Source organism: Mesoplodon bidens, assembly GCF_964165515.1.
Source record: "Mesoplodon bidens genome assembly, chromosome: 14".
Lineage (NCBI taxonomy): Eukaryota > Metazoa > Chordata > Mammalia > Artiodactyla > Ziphiidae > Mesoplodon > Mesoplodon bidens.
Genome location: NC_138170.1, coordinates 88,055,900 through 88,078,492, shown reverse-complemented (window position 1 = coordinate 88,078,492; position 22,593 = coordinate 88,055,900). Strand labels below are relative to the sequence as shown.

General features: G+C 57.4%; 1 protein-coding gene across 2 annotated transcripts in view; it reads right to left on the bottom strand.

Annotated features, from left to right (window-relative positions):
• The window catches only part of PXDN (peroxidasin), a 64,790-nt gene extending 42,482 nt beyond the window's left edge, over positions 1–22,308 (bottom strand). For both annotated transcript variants that reach the window (XM_081255096.1, XM_081255097.1), the window contains exon 1: positions 22,003–22,308. In XM_081255096.1, the coding sequence (XP_081111222.1) occupies positions 22,003–22,202 (200 nt within the window). In that variant the 5' untranslated portion in view covers positions 22,203–22,308. The remainder of the gene's footprint in view (positions 1–22,002) is intronic.
• Positions 22,309–22,593: the final 285 nt, after the last annotated feature.

Sequence of the window (22,593 nt, the reverse complement as noted above, 5' to 3'; positions counted from 1 at the left end):
TGCCCAGCCCACTGCCAGCACGGGGTGAGGGGCCTTTCATGGCAGCCACGTGCACCTCCACGTGGCCCACACAGTGCATCATAGCCAGGTTGAACTTTCGTTTCCATTTTCTGCAACACATAAACGGTTCCAAAGTGTTATCACTAATAAGTAATTAACTGTTCAACGAGGTGCGTCTGGAGGCCACATCCCTGTCCCCCTCACAGCTTCCCCTCCTCCCCGGTCACCCTTCGGGGTGACTCTACCTCACCCTTCCACTGTTTCCTTTGGAAAATCGAAGCAGATAGAACGTGTGTCTATTTCCCTCCTTTTCTTGCACAAAAGGCAGCTCACTGTGAACACACTTTTCGTCCCGGGATAAACTGCGGAGCCTCCCGCAGCCTTGTGTGGACACGCCCGCACCTCCTTCCGGGCAGCGACCGCGGCCTGTGCTCGGGCCACCTGGGAGGGCCGCTCCGAGCCGTCATGGGCAGTGCCCGGGACTGGCTCTCTGGACCCATCGATTCACACTGTCGCTGAGGTATTCACAGAATCGATTCCTAGAAAGGAGTGGCTGGGCCGAAGGATAAAGAGGCGTCATGACACCTGACATCTCTGAGCTTGCTAGGTGCCCATCACTTCCATAAACACACGTGGTCCCCACACGCCACGCACTGTGGGAGCCCAGCCTCAGAATCTGCCCGGCGTCGCACGGGAGCGGGTGACCTGTGGGAACCAGGCCCGGGCACTGCCTTTCATCCTCTGCTCCCAGCAGGAGGCTGAGCGGCGAAGGCTCCAGGAGGCTGGAGACGGGGCACAAAGCAGCCCAAGGGCGACTGCACCGTCCAGACAAGGCGGGCAGGAGCCCACGAGCCCAGGGGCTGGGGCAGCCCGCGAGAAGGAGAAGGTTAAGGGCAGGCTGTGCACAGTGGCAGGGAGAGACAGAGTCGACGGTGGGGGGGTGGGGGAGGGAGGTCCAGGCGGAGAGGCGTGGCCACCGCTGAGGGAGGGGCCTGGAGGAGTAAAGTGACAGCAGGCGGTCCGGTGACAGTCCTGAGGGCCCAGCGGCAGGCACACGCATCACGCTTCCCATGCTCACCTCCACCTGCCTAGGCACTTGGAGCCCTCGCCAACCACATCCCTAAGGGCTGACTCGGGTGCGTCCGTCATAAACACGGCGCCCGAGCATGGGGTCTCCCAGGCCGGGTCTGAGCAGCGCAGATGTCAGTGGGACCGGACCTCACCCTGCCTATTCCCGCCAGCTATGCTAGGAAGGCAAGGCCCGACGCCCCTCCTTCCGGGCGACCCCAGAGCAGTGTCTGCAGGGAGCAGGCTTGAAGAATGGGTAATGCCACCTCCGGTCACCCTAATACTCGCCCACCGCTCCCCCTAAAAGGGTGGTCTCCCCAAGGTCACTGCTTCTCTCCTCCAAGGGACGTGCAGGCTCAGGAACCAATGCCCTTGTTTTTGACCCCCGGGCCCCGGGAAGGAGAGAGAGCCTGAACATCACCCCCTCGATGGGAGCTGTGTCTCCAGGTAGGAAAGTGATGGGTCAGGCGTTTCTGGCATCACCCGCTTCACTGCAGAGTTGGGTTCAACCACGTGCATGGCACAGCCACAGGATTCACTTTCAGTCTCCCCCCAAAATCTAGTACTGAAGCTGCTGATTTTTAAAATATAATTTAACTCAGGGCTTCCCTGGTGGCTCAGTGGTTAAGAATCCACCTGCCAATGCAGGGGACACAGGTTCGAGCCCTGGTCCGGGAAGATCCCACGTGCCACAGAGCAACTAAGCCCGTGCGCCACAACTACTGAGCCTGCGCTCTAGAGCCCGCGAGCCACAACTACTGAGCCTGCATGCCGCAACTAGTGAAGTCCATGCTCCACAACAAGAGAAGCCACCACAGTGAGAAGCCCGCGCACCACAACGAAGAGTAGCCCCCGCTCGCCACAACTAGAGAAAGCCCGCGCGCAGCAACGAAGACCCAACTCAGCCAAAATAAATAAATAAATAAAATAAATTTAAAAAAATATATATGTGTGTGTATATATATAATTTAACTCAATTCAGTATTTACTGAGTAGCTTTGAAAAAACAGGGGTCACGGCTAGAAATCACAGAATGTTGATACACTATGATACATGTATTTTTATTGGTTTTCATCTCTTCCTCCTTTCACAAAAAATTTGAGCAGCATGAAAAAGTACCCATAAAACAATAGAAGAAATAGCTAAAGGAATGAGGGGGCAAGGAAACAGGACAAATGGAGAAGCAGATGCTGGCGGCGGGATGCAGGTCTGGCTCAGAGTATCCCAGCCGCCAGTGCAGAGACAGCCTGATCAAGCACAAGATCATCAGCTCCAAAGAGCCCTCGGCACACAGCCCGGGAGAAGTGAAGCTTTACCGATGCTAAGACACAGGCAAAGCTTCTCACAAGGGTCCTCACAAACACTGGGCACGTAGGTGTACCTCCCGAGCACAGGTCTCGTGACTGGCTCTGTGTGGGTGCTCCCCCCTCCCTGTACACAATGGCAGACTTCAGCGTGTGATTCGGGCAAGCAGTTATAGAACTTCATCCTGTCCATCCAAGTGCATCCTTCCGGCCTCCGAGGCCTCCCTGGACCCTGATTTGTATCAAGGACTCACTAATCCTCCCAGGAGTGTGTCACCTACAGGTGTCATAGGCACACACTCTCCTCCTTCACTCAAATTACTGAAATTAAAACAGGGACTTCCCTGGTGGTCCAGCAGTTAAAAATCCACCTTCCAATGCAGGGGACGCGGGTTCGATCCATGATCGGGGAACTAAGATCCCACGTGCCGCGTGGCAACTAAGCCCGTGCGCCACAACTACTGAGCCCGTGTGCCACAGCTAGAGAGAAGCCCGCACGCCACAACTAAGACCCGATGCAGCCAAATAAATATAATTAATTAATTAAAAAACAAAACAAAAAACCAAGAACAGAAATGTAGGTCAGCAAAGGAAAAAGCAGCGTCTGATGGTGAACAGCACGTGGGTCCTGGTCAGAGGTTGGGGAGAGGCCACACGGGGCCAGGTATTCTGGACGAGGGACAGTGACAGAACCCGCACTTGCACCCATCCCAGAGGGACAGCCCTGCTCCAGCGGGACCCAGGGCCTGGACACTCCGTCTCTGCATGTGCAGGGCGCTCTTGGACACCGGATGGTCCAGCGTCCACTGCAACAATGTGACAGCCCATCCCTCCCGAGGACCCAGGGTGACCACGCGTCCTGGCTGCCTGTGAGGCCCCAGGACACAACCTTCAGCCCCACACCTATTAAAAACCGCTTCACTTTCAGGAGTGGAGCCGTCAGGGACCAGAAAGTACAGGTTCTGCCCCTCGTCCTTCTTGCTGTGGCACGAGGTGACCCACAGGTGACCTGAAGGGACGAGCTCAGAAGAGTCACAGAGGTCAGCGGTTGACCCGCCACTGTGGCAAAAGGCCAGGTTTCCGGGTCTGCTTTTTCCTCCCAGTGTGCTGTGGACTTCTGTAAAACACAGAAAACATTATGTCGTCCGATATGGCAGCAAAGCCCAGTTGCCAGGAAAGCGCCTGGATTTATCGGTGACAGAGCGGCCCTTGTGCGATCAGCTGTGCAGACGGCACTCCGAGCCTGGCTTCTTCGGATGACGTCCAGGGCACCAGAGAACAGGCGGGCCCTCCCCCACACAGGAGCCTCGGGGCGCAGGGAGAGGGGCCCCGGCGGAATCGTGCCCCCCGCCCCCGAGGGCTGGCGCTCCCATCGAGGGGAGCGGGCGTCGGGGTCTCTGCTGACCATCACCTAGAGGACTTCCCTCTGGAGCCCTCCCAGGAGGTGGGTAACGTGCAGGCCCCTGGGCACCGGGGGTGCCGGGGGAGACCAAGGGGCGAGTCCTTAATTCTCCAGGAGCAGCTCTGAGTTTCCTGCTGCGTCTGCTCTTCCTCCAGAACCTCAGATCCCAGAAAAAGGCCACACGGACAGCGGAGGGACGTGGGTGCTTGCGACACACTTTGCTAAGTGTTTCATTTTTCTGTCGTCTCCCCTTCCAGGATGTAAGCACGTGGAACCAGGGGCCCATCTCTTGGCTCCAGAGCATGGAACCAGCTTGGAGGGGCTCCCTCAGTGCTGCTGACGGACGGACCTGCGACGGGCCCTGAGCTGCCGCCGTCTCCGGGCCAGCGGGTCCTCCTGCGCGGCCGCCTCCCACTCCTGGGGAGGGGGGACTAAAACACGGCTCGTCGGTCGGCAGCCCTTCACACGGGGCGGGGGACGCCCTCCAAGGGACAGCAGCGTCCAAACTCTGCTGGGCCCTCAACCCGCCGCCCCAGCTCAGCGTCCTGAAGGCAGGACCTGGGTTAGGTCAACTCTTCCACAACCTTCTGATCAACTCGGTAAAGTCTGCTTCACTGAGTCATGTGTATGAATAAAGAGAAAACGGGAAGGCAAAAATAAGCCATTGTTTTCTCCTGATAGAGAATTTTTAAAACACTGAATGGTTCAAAGCCCAGGACAGAAAACTACTTCAAAAGAAAATGGACTTTGGGAAATAAACCAAGGTATTGATTCATCCAAAGGAAGCACACATGGAAAAGCGTTTACTCCGGTTTTGGTTTTAGGTTTCGTACAGCTAAAAAGAGAAGCGAGGAAGAGCTTAGAGTGTTTTGGCAACTGGGAGTGAGAAGTGAGCTCCCACCTCGGAGAGGACCCTGGTTTCCACCTGATGGCCCGCACAGACCACGGGACAGCCAACGTGTCCGTCACCCTGAAAACATCACTGCATCACTGCTGCTGACAACTGAGGGCAGGTCAGTGCTGGGGGGGCGGTGCTCTGGGGACAGCCCTCAGCTAAAAGCGTTCAAGAGATGCACTGCCCCTGCAACCTCTCCAGCCCACCAGGAGTCAGAAGGGAGGAGGCTGCTCATTTGAGGACCATCCGGTTCATCGCCTTGCCACTGCACTCGGACCGCTGGGTCATTTGTTAAGAATCTCCTTGGTGTCACCATCGCCGGGCCCCCAGGGAGCACTCGAGCGGCCCAACTCCAGCCCAGATCCCATCCCTCCCCTCCCAGAACCGGGGAAGGTCCCAGAGGAAGGCGCACCTGGCTGTGCTCCGAGACCAGCCACGTGGGCCCAGGCAGTGCCCCCAGTCCCCTAAAAGGCCGGGCAGAAAGAGGGTGGGATTCGGCCCACGCGGTCTCCATGGCAACCCCTCCACTCCGTTGTCACGGCTACGCAGCCGCAGGCGGTGCCAAAGCCAGGGACCTGCTCTGATCATGCACAGCTGTGACCACGCACTGAGGTTTGAAACTCAAAAGACATCAGGAAGCACTACTCTTCTGCCTTCAACTCTTTAAAAATGTAAGACGCAGAGTTCAAAGGATAGCAAAAGCAGGCGCTGGCTGCTCCCGGCCTCGGCCCCGCGTCTGGACAAGGGTGCGGTGGCAGGTGTCTGCCCACCGTCCCAGAAGATTGACTGTTCCTGGGCCTCCTCGTCAGGAGCATCGTTCCGGGCCACGTGCAAAGGTAAAGCCTTCCCCCCTGCCCCCGCACCGCCTCACAAATGAACAAAATGTATCTACTGGTTCACGCACTGCAGGCTGTGTCCTCTGGGGAAAATGCCCAAACTTCTCCCATGGCTGTTTAAAAAATGAAATCAGTGTTTTTCTTGCTTTCCAGACCAAAAAATGGCCATAACTGTGTGCCAAAGACCTCTCTCCCAAGGCCCTTTCACTGCACCCCAGGAAGCCCCCGTGCAGGGGGCAAAGCCGAAGACAGCAGTGCAATTAGGGGAAAAAGCCCCCCTCTGTCTCTCAAGCGAACGAGGAGCCGAAAGAGCAGCCTGGACGAGCGTGAAATCCGTTCTGTCCAGCGCGGCGCGTCAGTGAAAACACAGTGGCCTGACGCCCTCCTAGTGAGCAACAGCCCAGGGAGCAGCGCACACACCAGCAGAACCAGCCCCGGCGTGGGGAACGGAGCGCCCGCTTCTGCCGGAGACCAGGAGCAGGTGGGCGCGTCTCCGCGCCGGAGGAACACGGCACAGCGTGGGCGGGGTCTCTGCAACACCGCAGCTCCCCTGTCCCCCGCAAGGGGTCTCGGGGTCTCCGCCGAGCCCGGCTTCGCGCTCCAGCCTGTGGAAGCCCGAGGGGGTGCAGGGGTGAAGGCACGGGCCTGGGCCCTGGTCTCACCCTGAGCGGCCACCGTGAGCCTTGCGCCCATCCAAGGGGCCCCGAAAGCCTTCCGTCCAGGTCTCACGTGGGACACGGGAGCAATCTGTGCATGTGTGCCCATGTGTGTCCACAGACACACCTCCTCCAGGCCAGGGCGTCCCGAGAGCTGCTCTGCATAGGTGGATCAGTTTCCTAGTTGGGCACCAGGCAGGTCCAGATTCAAATCCCTGCTCTGCTCTTCCCTGGCTGTGCAATCCTGGACAAATGCCTTGACGTCTCTGATCCTTCCTCGGTTTGCTCATCTGCAGGGTAAGGGGATGATGTCCCTGCCTCTCCTGCGAGGACCACATGAACTGAGACCAGCGAAGCAGGCAATGGGCCGGGGACAGGACCAGAGCAGCGGCAGCGGGCGGGGGGCGGCACAGGTCACAGGTGGGCCGAGTGCGCGGCAGCCCTGGAAAGGGACGGGCCACCTCCCGCTGGCGTGCGTGGTGAGCCTTCATCTCACACTCAGAGGAGAGGTTCAGAGAAGGCAGTTAACTGGCTTGAAACCACACAGCCCACCTGGGCAGCCCACAGGGGGGCCCGGGGCCTCATCCTCTGCCCCAAAGGCGTGTCCCCGAGACCGCCCTTCCCCAGGCACAGTCCCACCAGCCCCCATCAGTGTGACCTGAAGACATCAGAGCAGCACCCAGCAAGCCCCAGTTTCCACCTGGTGACGATGCAGGTGCGGCTGGAAAGACCTGTGTGATTTCAGCACAGCATCTATATCTGGGGCGCCAAAGCCATCCCAAGTCCGTGTCTAGAAACCCGGCCGTGTGAGACTTCCCTCCCACTGCCCATCCCCCAGCAGGTCTCTACCCAGCGTGGAGTCCACAGTGCGTTCCCAGGTCCGATGCCCCCGGATCAGCACAAACACTTTGAGCCGCGGCAAGTGGATGCAACCAGTCCCAGTGGCTTTCCTGACGGGTAACCACAGCAGCAAGAAGAAGGGATGCTGTACCCCACGGGGAAGACTCCACGGGCCAGCTCCGGAGACGCGCCTCATTTACCTGACGGTGAAACTGCTGATGTGGGCAAGTCCTGTTTACAGCGGAGTCTCATGCAGAAGGAATCACAGAATTAGAACAGCAGCCCGGCTGGACGGGCAGATCAGGAACCACCAGAAGAGAGGCCAAAGCACCTGCTGAAGGGCCTGGTCTCTCCCTGGCTCCGCACGCGCTCAAGGCACCATCCACGCGCACTGGCCCCGACCCCGCGCCCTGCAGGGCTGGTCAGACTAAAAGGACGGGCACCGGCGGCCCAGCATGTCCACAGCTGCCACCTGCCGCCCGGTCCTGGCTCCGTCCCTGACCTGCCACCTGCCGGGCACAGACATCAGCCCACAGCCGTGCTGTGGCCTCACCTGGAAACCAGATGCCCAGTGAGGCAGGACGGAGACCATGTGCCTGGAAGATGGCCACCTCGGGGTGAGCAGGGAGCGGCACACAGGGACCCGCTGACACCACCCCTGGATCACCCACGTGATCTGGGCACAGAGGAAAGCTCACAGACGGAGAAGCAGATGGGACAGGTGGAGGGAGGGGCAGGGTGCTCAGAGGCACACAGGTGTCCTCCTCGTGGAGGGTCAGGGGATCAGTGATACAGAAGTAGGTCCACAGACGCCCTGGGAAGAGACAAAGTTTCTATGCCCAAGGGTTACGGGATGCAGGATAGAAAGTATTTTCCTTACTGTGTTAAAAAATCTTAAATGAACGAAATGAAAATCTAAATCACGCTTATATAATAGCACATAACTAAAAGGTGGGTTTTTTCCTGTCCTTGTTAACTGTAATTTTAAACAAAGTAATCAAGTTTTGGGCTCAAGCAATAAAAATTCATTCAACAACTTGCAGCCTCGAACAGGAACAGAGGCGCCACACCCACTGGCCCTTCTCTGAGAGTCTCTCTCCCGGGCCAGAGGTGCCTTCACGGGCGTCCAGGTGTCCAGGTGTCCAGGTGTCCGCGCTCCAGCCTCCCCCCCGGCCCCACCTCTGCCCTCTCGGCTTCCTTGGAGCTCGGAGCCTCAAACGGGCTTTTATGGCTGCCCTGGACCTCCCAGCACAGCCTGCCAGCCTCAGCTCCACTGCTGGCTCTTTATTCCCTCAGTATTTTCTAGTTCCTGTTCCCCAGAGAGACATCTGTCTGAGCTAAGCCTGAGCACAAGTAACCGGCCAGCACGTGGACTGACTGTCTTTGATCTGGTGTCCACCTGATCCAACCAGCTATGGCTGAGAGAACCAGGGTCACGTGACACGCGACATGGACCGGCATCAGTCAGGGTTCCCTGGAGAAACAGAACCAACAGGACGTGTATGTGCGTGTGCGTGTGCGTGTGCGTGTGTGCGCGCGTGCATGTACAGAGAGAGACTGAGATTGGTTTCTGTTAAGGAAAGACTTATTGTGGAGGCTGGCAGGTCCACAATGTGCAGGTGAGCCTGCAGGATGGATCCCCAGGGAAGGGCCGCCATCTGACCCCAGGGCCGTCCTGCTTTTCTTGTCCTAAGTCCTTCCCCTGATGGGAGGAGGCCCACCTGCGCTGTGGAGGGCCACCTGCCACCTGCACACCTACTGACTTCAGTGTTCATCTCCTCTGAAAACACCTCCACAGAAACCTCTGGAATAACGTCTGACCAAATATCTGGGCACTGTGTCCCAGCCAAGTTGACACATAAAACTAACCATCACAGACACCCAGGCGTACTGAGATGTACCCTACTTGTTACAACAAATATTATAATTTACACAATTGAACGGGCTGAGTTTGTTCTTACAGAGACAGACAGAGCTTACTCTTTGAGTTCAGCAAAATAAACGGATAAATCATGTTATCCCACTGGGCGCTCTTCCAAGACTTAGCCACCTGGCAAGCGGACAGTCACAGAACCCAGCAGAAACCAAGCCCAGGAAGTAGATTTCAGGCTCTAGCAAACAGAATGATTTTTGCCTGTTGCTTTTCTAACAGCCTCAAATCAGACTGCGTTGTAGTTACCATCACGGAGGAAATGGATCAAAAACAGAATCAACAAATACTGATACCAAATAGTTACCCTTCACTAAGACGCTCCGGGAGCATCTAACCTAGGAGGCTTCCTACATACACAGATCTTGAGTTTTTAGGAAGACGGGACATGCAAGCCAAGTTAATTACTGAATGAGAACACATTTCTAGGGCGTAAGTCATATCGTTTCATCAACCAGGACAAAAGAAGTGGGGGGCAAATAATAAACCCCAAGGAACTTAAAATGGATGCGTCAGAGGTGAACCCTCAGGAAAGGTTCTGAGGGGAGGGGACACGAAAGGGAACCTTGTGAAGGGAGTAAAGGTAGACCTTAGCCGAGGTGGTCCCTCCTGAAATTTCCTCTTCACTTTCATTAAGGGGATCCCACGTTGCCAGCCTGACCCGCCTCACCGGCCTCTCCTTGGCAGGGATGCTGGCGCAGCAGTCCTCTCCCTGTGCCCTGATGTCCAGACTTCTTATGGTCTCACAGTCCTTCTCCAGTGAGAAATCGAGAAGCCTTAATGCAGCGCCCACCAGATGTAATGCACTGGGTTATCTCCAGCACCCAGGTACTAGTCCAGCAGGATCCTTGAAAGAACTGAGAAAATAATCACTCCAATCATTTTCTGTTGGGTTTCCTTCTCTCACAACCCAGCTGAGAAAGGCTGCTAGACACGGAACTCTGAGAAACCACAGAAAAATGAGAAGAAGGCTTCTCTCTAAGACTAGGGAAAATAACGAGGAAGTTGGATTTTAAAGCCAGTGCGTTCTGAGTTTAGGAGGAAAGAGGCTTGGGTCTAAGAAAGTTCTTCCCAGGCGACCTCCTTTCTATAACCACCCCCCTCCCCTTGCTGGGCTTCCAACCCCACCCCTGAACCACGGGGGTGGGACGGACTGGGGACAGGTCTGTGTCAGGATAGAGGCGCACAGCCTACACCACAGACTCTGCCTCATGGCAGTGGGGTCTACGCATCTCAGCATCAGTGCCTGACACTTACCAAGGACACCAGAATGGGGGTGGGGAGGGGAGGGACACACAGACGGGCAGATGGATGGATGGATGAATGGATGAAGGCATAGGTGGTTATGGAAGGATAGATGCATGAATGGATGAATGGATGGACAGATGGAAAGGCAGATGGATGGATGGACGGACAGACAGATGGACGGATGGATGGACAGATGGAAGGGCAGATGGATGGATGGATGAGTGGAACGGCAGATGGATGGATGGATGGGTGGAGAGATGCGTGGGTGAGTGGATGGAAGGGGTGACACAGGCATTGACCTAAGAAAATCACACATCAAAATAACATGCACAAGAAAACAAATGCTCAGGATTAATATCTGGCCACCCGTTGCCATGCCAATACAAACATCCCACATGTCTGAATAAGTAACAACGATGACTAACTGCATCCACTTTAATTGCTATTTTTAAAAGTTAAAGTGCTGCTTAGCTGGTTATGGATTTTTAGAAATATTGTTTCACTCCAGGAAGTGACAAGTTTAATCTAGGCTCTTCCCCTAAAGGAAGCTGTGACCAGGAAAAGAAGCATAAATTTAACCAGCGCTGCAGATGAGTGCAGCCCGCATTCCTCGGGTGAACGGCTCCCTCTCTCGCATTTGTCTGCAATCTCATTTGTTTCTGAGTAAAGAAATCTCCTGCCTGAGGGCTGTGCTGGCCTCACTTTTCCCCACAGAAAGGGAACATATCAATCCAAACATTGCAGGGGCAAAATCTTCCCATCTTTACTCTGAATTTCCATTCATGTCCTTAATTCTTAGCAAATAATTAACATTAGATCTGGCAGGAATGGCATTTTAGAAAAGCTGGGAAAGGCAGGAACTCACAATTACGGAGCGTTTCCTGGGTCCCGTGAAAGGCACCTTCTGGGTGCTGCATCACAAGGGGAGCTTAGATGCTTCTTAAACACTTGGGTTTGGCCTGGGAGAGAGAACGCCTATCTAATATGCGCTGAAAACTAGCCTGGTGGTATTTCCTGTTTGCATCGCGAGTATCTGCTTCAGTTAAAGGAGCCCCGGCGTCCTAGTTCTCTCCCGCTGCCTGTCTTCCCTCCTCTGGACTCCTCTGGTTCACGTCCGCAGCGTCAATAGACCCAGATGTGACGATAACAATAGCTTCCCCAGCAGAGCCTCGACCAGGCAGGCTGTGTCAGGAGTTACACGTGCATCCCCTTCCTCATGCCCAGGACGCCCCTGCAGGTGGGAAACCGAGGCTTCAAGGGGCAAGAACCCTGCCCAGGGGTGCACATCGGGAAAGCTGGGAACCAGCGCCCTGGCCGGGGCCGACCACACCCAGAGCTGCATGCAGCCTGGCTGGACGAGCTCTCCTTCCCCCTCAGTGGGACGGGCATCGCCCACAAGGTCAGCCTCCGTCATTAACACCGTGGCTCTTACTGGCTCCTTCTCCCTGCCCAGGAGACCACAGCTTGGCCAAACCCAAGGCAGCCTTGTCCATTTCCACGCCCGGCACCTGGCCTGCAGTGTCTCCAGGGAGGAGGTTCCTCCTGGTATGTCGCAAATAATAATTAACGACTTTGAACTTGATAGAACCTCAAAGGCAAGATACTTTCTCCCCAGAGAAGATTAGGTGGAGACTGCTAAAGGTTAGAAGTGTCCTGCTACTCTGGAGGGAACTGCCCTGCTCTTAACCAACCACGTAAACCCCGAGACCCCACCCCGAGGAAGGTCTGGGGTGAGCGAGGGGGGACTTTGCGGGGCAGGCAGCGCGACAAGGCCCCTCCCGAGTCCCCACGCCCTGAGGTCACAGCATCTCCACCTGGAAAACAGGAGGACGCTGTCCCGCCCCATCGTTCACAGATTCCAGATTTGAGAATTTTCCCACTTGCTGAAGTCTACCTGTGATCCCAGAGTCGATCCTTGTGGCGTCTCTGTCACCATGGAGGACGGGCACAGAGATGACGATGATGTGGATTAGTGTCCTTCTCAGGGTCTATTTGGTGCCATGTTGTTCTCATTTTTTGTGCCTTTGTCGGTGACTCTGCTGTTTAAAGTCGCCCCAAGTGTGGTGGCGACGGGCTGTACGGTCATGGGGAAAACACGTGTGTGTGGGATCAGCTTCCTCCAGGCATGAGTCTGTGCTGCCCTGAGCTCCACGTTGATGAAGCAACAACAGACGTTAAGTAAGGCATCTGTAAACAGAAGCTCACAAAACCGGGCTGCGCATCAATCGATGGATGACAGCAACGCTGTGGCCTGCGCCGGGCTGGACCCTCACCCGGTGTCTCTTGGAAGCAAGGGTCCCGGGTCACTAACTCAGAATTCGCAGAGACTGTGTAGAACACAACCCTGCGAATAACGAGAATCAACCTTAAACTTCGCCTCCGGTGACAGAGATGGTGCTGAGCTGGGGCTCTCCCAGCCCCTCCCGCCTCAGATCTCAGGGCCCAGCGGGGACATCCAACCACAGGGCAGAGACCACACAGGAAACTGGCCACAGACGGGGTGGCCGGAACCCAACAGAAGCCAGGCTGCGCTGCAGCCTGGGGAAGGGCCCACACAGGAGCTGGCACAGTCCTCAGGATGTACTGGCATCAAAGCCTCCAGAGAGAAACCCCGGGACCACCATCAAAGTGCGGCTACCGAGTGAGGGCGCACAGGTGTGCGTGCCATGTCTCCATGGTCAGGTGTGAGAGGCGCCCTCGGGGCCGTGCGCTCCGCGTCCCGCAAGCCACCTCCCGCTGTGGGCAGGCGCCTCGGCCTGGCGTGGGTGAGTTAGTTCTGCGGCAGGTGGGCAAACAATGCTGAGCGAAGGAGGGACAGCTGTCCTCGGGAAAACACGGACAATGTCCAGGAAGAACACGGAACAGGAAAAGTCCACAAAGCACAGACCCGTCCCTGGTGCAGAGCAAGCCTGCAGATTACAGACACGTAATCAAGGCGAATAATCCCAGAAATGTACACAAAGGCATTCAGAGGTATGGTTTACAGTAGCAGAAAAGTGGAAGCAAAGAAATGACCCATGATGAGAATTTGATTCAGCAAAGTTGGCAATCCCCAAAAATAAATACTATGTGGCCACCAACAATGATGGTGCAGACCTCTAATCACTGCAGACACATACATGGCTACTGTGGGTGGGCAGGCTTCATAGCATGCAGAGGGCATAGAGAGCAGGACACGTTCCCTCCCAATGTCTGGAAACAGGTAGACGGGTAGGTAGGGAGGTGGGTAGATACAGAGAGATAACACATAGACACAGAGATAGAGAGATAGGTCCATAGATGCACAGATGGTAGATGATGCACAGAACACAGCAGACGTAGATGGCTGATGGACAGATAGAGCGGCGGACACAGAAAGACATGCAGACACCGCAGTGATTCCACGTCCATGTGCGCTCACATGACTGTTTGTGTACCTGAGGGAAAGCCTGGCAGGCTAACAGTTTCCCCTAATAAGAGGAATGTGAGTCATTTATTATGGTGTTTTTATTTGTATTTTCACATTTTTCTACCATGAACATGTACAGCTTGCATAAAAATATTTAAAAATATGTTGTAAAAGAAGAGTAAACAGGACAGGGCACTGGAGTGGGTGAGGGGCAGGTTCCACAACCTCCTGCTTGCAGCTGCTGGGGAGATGCTGCTCCCCCCTGCCCCGCTAACCCCCGGCCCAGGGCGGAAAGGCTGTACCTCCAGCCAAACTCCACCCACGATGACCACCCCTGCAGGGCCTGAGAGAAGGCAGCCTGCAAATTTCCAAAAAAACAGCGTAAATCCAAATATGCCTCGTCCTGGCAGAAAATCCTGAGTCAAGCGTTTGGCTTCTAAGAAATCCGGCTGTGATCTACGGGTTACCACCACAGGCTGTTCAACACCTGCCATAATTACACGGGGCAGCTCTCTGTTGAGGAGGAATGAACAAAATTCTTGTTAGAAGAAGGAGATTCTAGTTTTTAACCTCTATTTACCCATGATGGCCCCTGTTACAGCCCACAGTGGGACCTAAACTAACGGGGGGCTGGAGCAGGGAGCCACCACACGGCACAGGACACGGGAAGCAGGGCCGACACCTCGCAGCCCTCTCTGTCCTGCACATGAAGGGCCAGAGGTGCCCACATGCCACAGCAGCGCCTGGAAAGGACACAGTGAAGGCAGCACGGCAGCCAGGCACCGCCCGTCCAGCACGTCCGACACTCCCAAAGCAGTTTCCCTTCCTGGGAAGGCCCTAAACAACGTGCCAGAGCCCGCCAGGCACCAGGTGGGGACAGGGGACCGGTGCCCCCCAGGCAATGTGAGCACAAGTGACGTGTCCCCGCGGGGCAGTCGAAGCCCTGGACCCTCCTCTCGCTCACTCCCCCCTCCGCTTCCCTGACAGCCTGGAGGGCCAGGGACCAGGACAGCAGAGCTACAGGGTGGACAGAGCCTGGGTCCCCAGGTCACTGGTAGAGCGCCGTTACCTTAAAGGGCCAGAGAGGAAATGTACAGTCAGGTCACAACTACCCAGCTCTGCCTTTGGCGTCAGAAGCAGCCGCAGCCACAGGTGGGTGAAGGGCGCGGCACGTCCCGCACAGATCAGCCCAGCACCCAGGCCACTGCCCTGCTGGCCGGGGTCTGCAGGCCCCGGGCTGAGAGCAGAGCCTCCAGGGACAGCTGCCCAGCAAGGACATCTGCCCTGGATTCCGTGTGAGGGAAGTAGGAACTTACACTGTTTTAATCCGCCGAGACCCTGCGACCATTTATTATGCAGCTGCAGTTGAACTCCCCTGCCCGATACAACAGCCTTCCAAAGGCAAATGGAGAACAGCGGGTTGGACAATTTTTAGTTTTTTTAAATCAGGACTTGGGGCATGTGAAAGCATTATTCTATTTGTTACTTTCTTTATAAGCCACACTGTTATAAAGTTGCAGAAGAATTTAATGAAGGTTTTACAAAGTTACAAAAAAGATGGGATGACAGGGGCCAGACTTCCTCCCCTGTCTGAAACAACCAAAAAGCTGACAAAATACATGAAACAACTGTTTTCAAGATACTGTGCATGGGTCAGCAATGGACAAGATCCCCGAGGGAGTGAAAACGAAGGAGGTGAGCACAGAACCGCCCCAGGTTGCTGCCCAAGGGACAGAGAGAACCCACAGGACGCAGACAGGACGGCTGGAGCTCCAGGGACAGAGAGAGGACACCAGGGACCCTGGAGCGTCAAGCGCTCAGCGGAGCCATGCATGTGAGGCCAATAAAGATCAGAGCAGAGATCAGCAAAACAGAGAAAGGAAAAACCAAAGAGAAAAATCAATGCATCCGAAAGCTGGGTTTCTGCAAAGTTCAATACAATGGAAAAACCTCTAGGCAGACTGATTAGGAAAAAACGAGAGAGAAGACACGCCTTTCTGACATCAGGAGCAAGAGAACTGACATCCCTACAGATCTTCAGACGTTAGGAGGATAATGGGGAACTTCACGATGGATGGCTGTCCCTGGATCGTGCGACGTGGCCGAGCTCCCAGCTCCCAGGGCTCACTCAGGAAGAAACTGTCCCCAACAGCCCTGTGATTACTGAAGAGTTTGAGATCACAGTTTACAACCCTCCTAGGACGCCCAGCCCAGCCCGGGGGGCTTCCCTGGGAAGCCGGAGCAGACCTCTAAGCAGCACTAAGCCGCGTGCCCCCTGCGGTCCCCAAGCACTGGAGAGCAGACAGCGCCTCACACCCCCTCTGGGAGGCAAGGTCTACCCTGAATACGCAAAGCAGACAAAGACATTCCAGGAAAGAACAAAGCCCAGCGCCCCCGGTGAACACAGACGCAGTCCTTCCTGCCCAGTGAGGCAGAACTCGGGAGGAGGGGCTGCCAGGGGCGCGGACCCCGCGGGTGAGGACACTCATTATCCTGATTGTGGCGACGGCTGCACAGACTGGACACAGCATGGTCCCCCAGGCGCGCACCGCGAACACGAACTCCTGCTGTCCTGTCAGCGGAATCCCCACGAGGCTTTTTATTTTCCTCGGTGAAAATTCATCCAGACAGAGGTCGGAAAAGGGAATCATCACTGGTTAAGCTTCCACCGCGGACCTGACCGTAGAACAGGAGGGGACGAGCCTGTGGGCTGCTCGTGGGCCTCTGAGCTCCACGGGCTGGGTGGCAGCAGCCTGTACCCACCCAGCCGCCCGCCCCGAGCTCCCCTGGGGCTGGGCATCCAGACGCCGGCAGGCATCATCCCTCTGCTCAATGAGCTGGTCGTCCGGTGAGCACCCAGCTCTGAACAAACCACCCTTCAAAGGAGGCTGAAGGAAACCAGACAAGGCCAAGGAGAGCCCTGGGGACACAGTGTCAGGTCACTGCCCACCGAGGGTCTGCAGGGCAAGTTCTCTACAGTCTGTGTACCCTCGGAGAGAAAGGCAACAGTGTCCAGAAAAAAGAAACTGATCAAATTAGCAGGGATAACTGACCCTGTATCCGAGCCAAGAAAAGGGGAGCTGAGAATTAAGTCCTGAAACAACTAACACATTCTTACTTAAACTTTTTGCCAGTTTTGATTCAGTCACATGAGTCATCGTTGGACTGAGCTATCCCGGGATTTGCCTAAGTTTTCTGTGGACTGGTAGCATCTGAAGAGAAACCAAGGGACCAGGAGAGGAACATGTGTGATTTCTATTTTTCAAAATTAACTTCAAGATAAAGAAAACATGAACCACTGGACTTACCAATTTAGAAAGATCCTAAGTTATCGATGATGTTATTTTAAACACCAAAAAGCATTCCCTCACCCACTGACACACGTGGGCTGAGTTTTGTGCAGGTGCTACATGAGACACGTAGTTACTAGTTCAAGTCCAAGGCCGACCCCAGGGACCTACCGGCCAGCAGAGACATATAGTAACACACGAAACGTCCACATAAACTACTTAAGCATCAAATTCAGTGATGTTTAACTGCGTTTAAATTGAATTCACCCAAAACTGTATTTGTAAACAAACTGCATTTTCTTGTGTACCCCCAAAAGCACATGAAACTCACAATTCAAATGCTCCTTAAACCCGGATGCTAAGTTGAGAGACCTGACGTCTCGGGCACTGAAGGCCGTCAGCGCCCCGCCAGCGCACACGGTGGAGGGAGACGGGAGGCCGGGCCCAACTCTAGCCCTGGGCGTTGCCCTCAGAGCTCGGCCGGGACCCCGAGGCCCCCATCCCCTCACCACGGCACCTACTCCAGCTTCTTCCTGTTGGCAAGTGCCCAGGAAAGAGGCGGGCATCTCCAGCCAACAAGACAGAACCTCCGACTCAGCCAGCGGGAACCAGCAGCACAGGCGCACGGACCTTCCAGCGCTCACCCACTCGTCAAACGGATGACAGGCCCAGATCCAGAGACTGGGATTCTGTCGCTGTTCTGTTGACACCTGACCGTGGCACCTGTCATGGGTGCAGTGGACACCTCTGTCCAGCCTGCCCTCCTGCCACCTCTTCTAATAAAATGCCCGCCTTCCCCCAGGCAAGGAGCCCTCCCCCGCTTCCAGGCCACGCGTCCTCCGGCAGGGCAGGTCCTGTCCTTAGCTCCAGGAGCCGCCAGGCCCAGGCCTGATGGGCATGACCGCCCGCCGCCCAGGGTGTGCTGGGGACAGACAGTGGGTCTGTTCACACGATTCCCAGAACTCGTGCTTGTGACCGAGACTCATCTCCTGCACTTAGGCCATCGGAAGGGAAGCCGACGACAGCTGCCGGGCGTCACCAGGCAGGGAAGCTGAGTCATAGGACTGAGGAGGCGGCCGGGGACGCACAGAGGGGAGGAGACCGCGTCCAGGCTGCGGTGTCCACACCCTGGACGAAGCCGGAGCTACCCCCGGATTCACAGGGCCCGATGTGCTTTCTTTTTACAACGATTTCCTTGACTTGCTAATGACACAGAGGAGGGGGAGCTTTCTAGGTGCCCGGCTGCAGTTTCCAAGGAAGTTTTTCCAGATGCAACTTCCAAAGGCATGTTTTCAAATGTAAAGCTGTGTCCAAACTGAGCACGGACCCAGGACCACTCCCTGATGGCTGACGTCACACACAGCATCCCAGGTGGCCTCTGGAAGCTTCCTCGGGTCACCGAGGTCTCCTCTCTGCACACAGCACGCTGGGCGTTCTTAAAGCTGTGGGCTCGGGACGCGGCAGAGTAGCCACCACCATTTTGGAAAAATAAATTACCAACATTCAGATACTTGAAAAAATGTCCCTCTGAGCTGTGAGAATGAAGACTTTGACTTCATCCCAACAGGGAGTCTAAAAGCAGAAATCTGCTTCAGGTAAGCCACAGGCTTCAGCTTAAAGCCTGTTGTCGTGGCCTGCACGGGTGTCCTGCAGAGACCGACAGCCAGAGGCTGCTTTGCTGACCTTGTGAAGCCTCACCCAGGGGAGGAGAGGTCAGCCCTCCCCGGGGGCTGAACGCGACCCCGCAGGACGGGTGGCTGGAGAGGGAACTCCCTGAACCCCAGGAAGACAGGGGAGGGGACGTGAACGTGCAGCTGACAGCCTGCCCACCTCCTGGACCGGGAACGCTCCCTCCCTCCGGCCACCTGTAGGCCAGAGACCTCACCTGGGCGCACAGGGGAGCGGTGGGAAGTTGGATCCTCCGGTCGGCCAGCTTCCAGGAGCTCCAGTGGAGGCTGGTAAGGGGAGACGCTGTGCCTCGGGGGGCTAGTCCCCAGGGAGCACCAGGACCTTCTCCGAGTATGGGTATATGACCCCAAAGACGGGCGGTCACTCGCCCAGACCACCAGAGGCGCTGGCGCCCAGGGCTGGCCTCCTGCAGCCCCCCTCGGCCAGGCACACCTGGATGGCCAGTCGCCCTCATCACAGGGCTGCAGGGCCTCCCTCCCCAGCATCCCAGTGGACCCAGGACCCCGAGGGGCGGGAACCGGAAGCTGGCCCAGGCCCAAACACACGCGTCAGCAGACGTCGAGGGATGTGGGGACAGCTGCCTGGCAGGCTGACCACGAGCCCACGGGAGGGGCTCTCACCAGCCCCCAGCCCCGGGCACCCTCCAACGCCAGGGCTTCCTGTCACATGGACGGCGGCTTTGGAGTGGCCTGGACCATGGGGTGGGAGCCAGCTTTAAGGAGGCAACCCCACGACCGCATAGACGAGAAGGACGGGGTCGGGGGTGGGGCGCGGAGGGCTCGCCAGGACTCATGAGGCAGGAGGTGTAGAACGTGTTGTCCCCAGAGGTCCCGGCGGAGGGGAGGACGGGAAGCGGGCCAAGTAAGGCCGGCACACTGCTTAGGTTTAGCGCTAGCTGTTTCATCATCACCGTGACAAACGTCTCCTGTAGTGCTGAGCAGAGTAAAATACTCAAAAAACTAAACAAGTGTTTCTACAAAAGCTGAGCTGAACTGAGTACCACACCCGCTGGTGAAGGGACCAGCTGCAGCACCAGAGCCCGAGGACTCCAGATCCTAGGGCGGCTAGAGCACCACTTTCTACTTTCCAGGGTCAAACCGGAATCACAGGACACTCTCGGACCATCATTTCTGAAGCCCAACCACGAGGCAAACCAGTCCACTCTCGGGCCCCACCGGGACACACCCTGAAACACCCCGAGCAGGAGACAAGTCTGATGTGCCCAGTGATTCCCATTCAGTCTTTCTGGGGGCGCCGAGGGGAGGTGGGAGAGGGGAGGGTCCCGAAAGCAAAGGGATGAAGTGATGGCTGGACGGCCCAGTTAAGTCTGGGGCCAGGGTCCTCGCTTACCCTCACATCTCTTAAGTCCCCAATTGCCACCAAATCATTTTTTAAAAATAGAAAACAGCAGCAGATGCATGGGAGCAGAGACCGGGGAGAAACGCTGGAAGTGAACACACCGAACGTTTCTGCACAAGTGGAACTTGTGACCTGAGCACCCCAACGAGCAGTGCCCCAGGGACGCGCCACACTGGACCCCAGAGCCCACAGGCGGCGACGTGGTGCCCCCGAGCTGGTCTCTCTCTCATCATCACCGCCCCGCTCTGTGTCCCCAGCTCCGGGCGCCCAGCTGGACCCCCTCCCCCCAGGACTCAGTTCTGTCCCAGGTCCACGCTGGCGGCGATGGGAGCTTCCTCCGCCTGCGCCTGTGTCTACGCGGCTGTCAGCTGGGTGTGTGTGCGTGTCGGCGATAATCCGCTTGGTTGTGTGAGGGATCTGGTCAGCTTAGCACACGCTGCCCCCTCACAGAATCAACGAGACCACGCGGGTCATTTCAAAACATCTTTGAAAACTATAAAACCCCACGAAAGCATAAGTCAAAAGGAGGATTTCTGGAAATCTTGCCAGGGTTACCTATTTATTATGTCACTTTCCCTTCCTACCCTCAGCTGTTTTACAAAAGCCTATGAGGTTCTGTGGAGAATCTCACCACCCGCAGGAGGCTGGTGGCTCCATTTCTGTTCTACAACAACCACATTTTAAAATATTGTTCTTTTTAAAAAGCCATTAAGATGTGAGGGCAAAGCACAGTACGAGTATCAGACTTTGGCCAGATGTGAAAAGTGGCTTCAGGGTCCAGGTTGTTTCCACTGACTCGCTGAAGAATTAAATGAGTGCCTCCAGGACACCCTCACTTGGCCTGTTACGGTCCTGATGCCCTCCTGCGGGCCCGCCTCGGCTGGCTGGCCGGCCCTCCACACGGGAAGGAAGCCCGTGCCGGTCCCTCTTGGAGGAGCGGTTTCCAGGCTGCGAGGAGAGGCCGGCCGAGGACCCCAAGGAAGCTGCCAGTAGAGCCGGCGGCCACTAGGAGAGTGGGCTGTCCGTGTACTTTGTTTTAAAAGTACGAACCCTGACCGCCCACTTCCTGAAGAGTCCACTCAAAATTTTACAACTTTTGCAGGCTCTTCATGGTGCCAAAGTACTCTGGCTCAGCCGAGAGAAGTGGAAACTATTTTTGGCATTCAGAGAGGCAGCTGCAGGACGCGAATACAGTCAGCGCCTGAAACGCAGGCTGCTTTTACAGATTTTGAAAATTTCTAATCAGAGACGCATCCAAACAGGCCTGCAGCGACTCGGCGGCATCCGGGGCCGGGATCCTCGAGGGAGGGCGGGGGTCGGCCGGCGAGGGCGCGATGCGTCCTGCCAACCCGAGCGCCGGGTCTCCGATGGCACCACCTGGGCGCGCCCCGGCTGGAGATGAGGGCGGGGACGTGCCCCGGGAGCAAAACCGCTGGGACCCCGACCGTATCCACCCCCGGGCCGCCCGCGCTGCCCCGCAACTCGGGGACCCGCACCGCGGCGCCTCCCGGAACTCGGCCAGGCAGGCTCACGGCGCAGAGAAAGCCCCAGAGAACCGTGCGCCCCACGGGCCCCGGGACAACCCGGGCAGGAGGCTCTCGGCGCCCCGGCAGATGCGGAGACGTGAGGTCACGGAGGGTGCGCCAGGGAGGGCCGCTCCCCGCCCCCCAGAGCCGGGACAGGGGTGCCGCGCTCGGGGAGGAGGGGAAAACGGGGAGCGGGAACCGCCGAGTAGAAGGAGGGGGGGAAGAGGGGGAGGGGAAAGGAAGGGGGAGGAGAGGAAGCGGGGGGAGGGGGAGGCCGGGCCCCGGGAGAAGAGGGGCCGGACAGGGGCGGGAGGGGAGGAAGGCGAGCGGAGGAGGGGAGCCAGCAGGACCGGGCCGGGCAGGGCGGGGGGCTCTCCCCGGCGGCTGCCGACAACTTTCCCGTCCCTCGGGGATGCCGAGCTCCGAACAAAGGCGGCTCCGGAGGCGGCGCGCGCTGCGCTCAGGTCCGCCCCCCGCCCGGCCACGGAGGACAAAGGCGCCGCCGCGCGACCCTCCCTCCGGCCCCCGGCCGCCCCGCGCGCCCAGATCCCCCGCGCCCCGCCGGACTCACAGGATGGAGGTCTGCGGCGCCACGGCGGGCACGGCCTCCAGCAGCAGATGCATGCAGCGCACCGTGGTGCGGAAGCACAGGCAGCGGCTCGGACACCCGTTGCCCGGCTTGGAGGCGACCGCGGCCAGTGCCCCCCAGCACGAGCACAGCACGAGCGCCAGCAAGCAGGGGCACGCGGGGCGCGCGGCGCGCACGGCCATGGCCCACGGCGCGCGGGACGCTCGGACTCTGCGACCGACCGCGAGGGCCCGGCGTGTCCACCGCCGCCGGCTACGGCCCACGTCCCAGCTGCGCGCGGGGGGCGGGGGGCGCCAGCTGTGCACATGCGCGCGGCTCCTCCCCGCCCGCCCCCTCCTCCCCAAGGACCGGGGCGGGGCGAGGACCTCCTGCCGGGCGTCGGGCCGCGGCGCTGCCCCGGGTGCGGAGCTCAGGTTGGGCCCCCGGGTTCCAGTCCCAGGTCTGCGCCCACGACCGGAGGCCTCGGCCAAGTTGCTCCGCCTCGCCTAGCCGCCGTTTCCACATGTGTGCAGTAGGGGTGGAGGTTGTTTTATAACACACGTTCGCAGTGCTTAGCAAGCTGCAGTCACGATT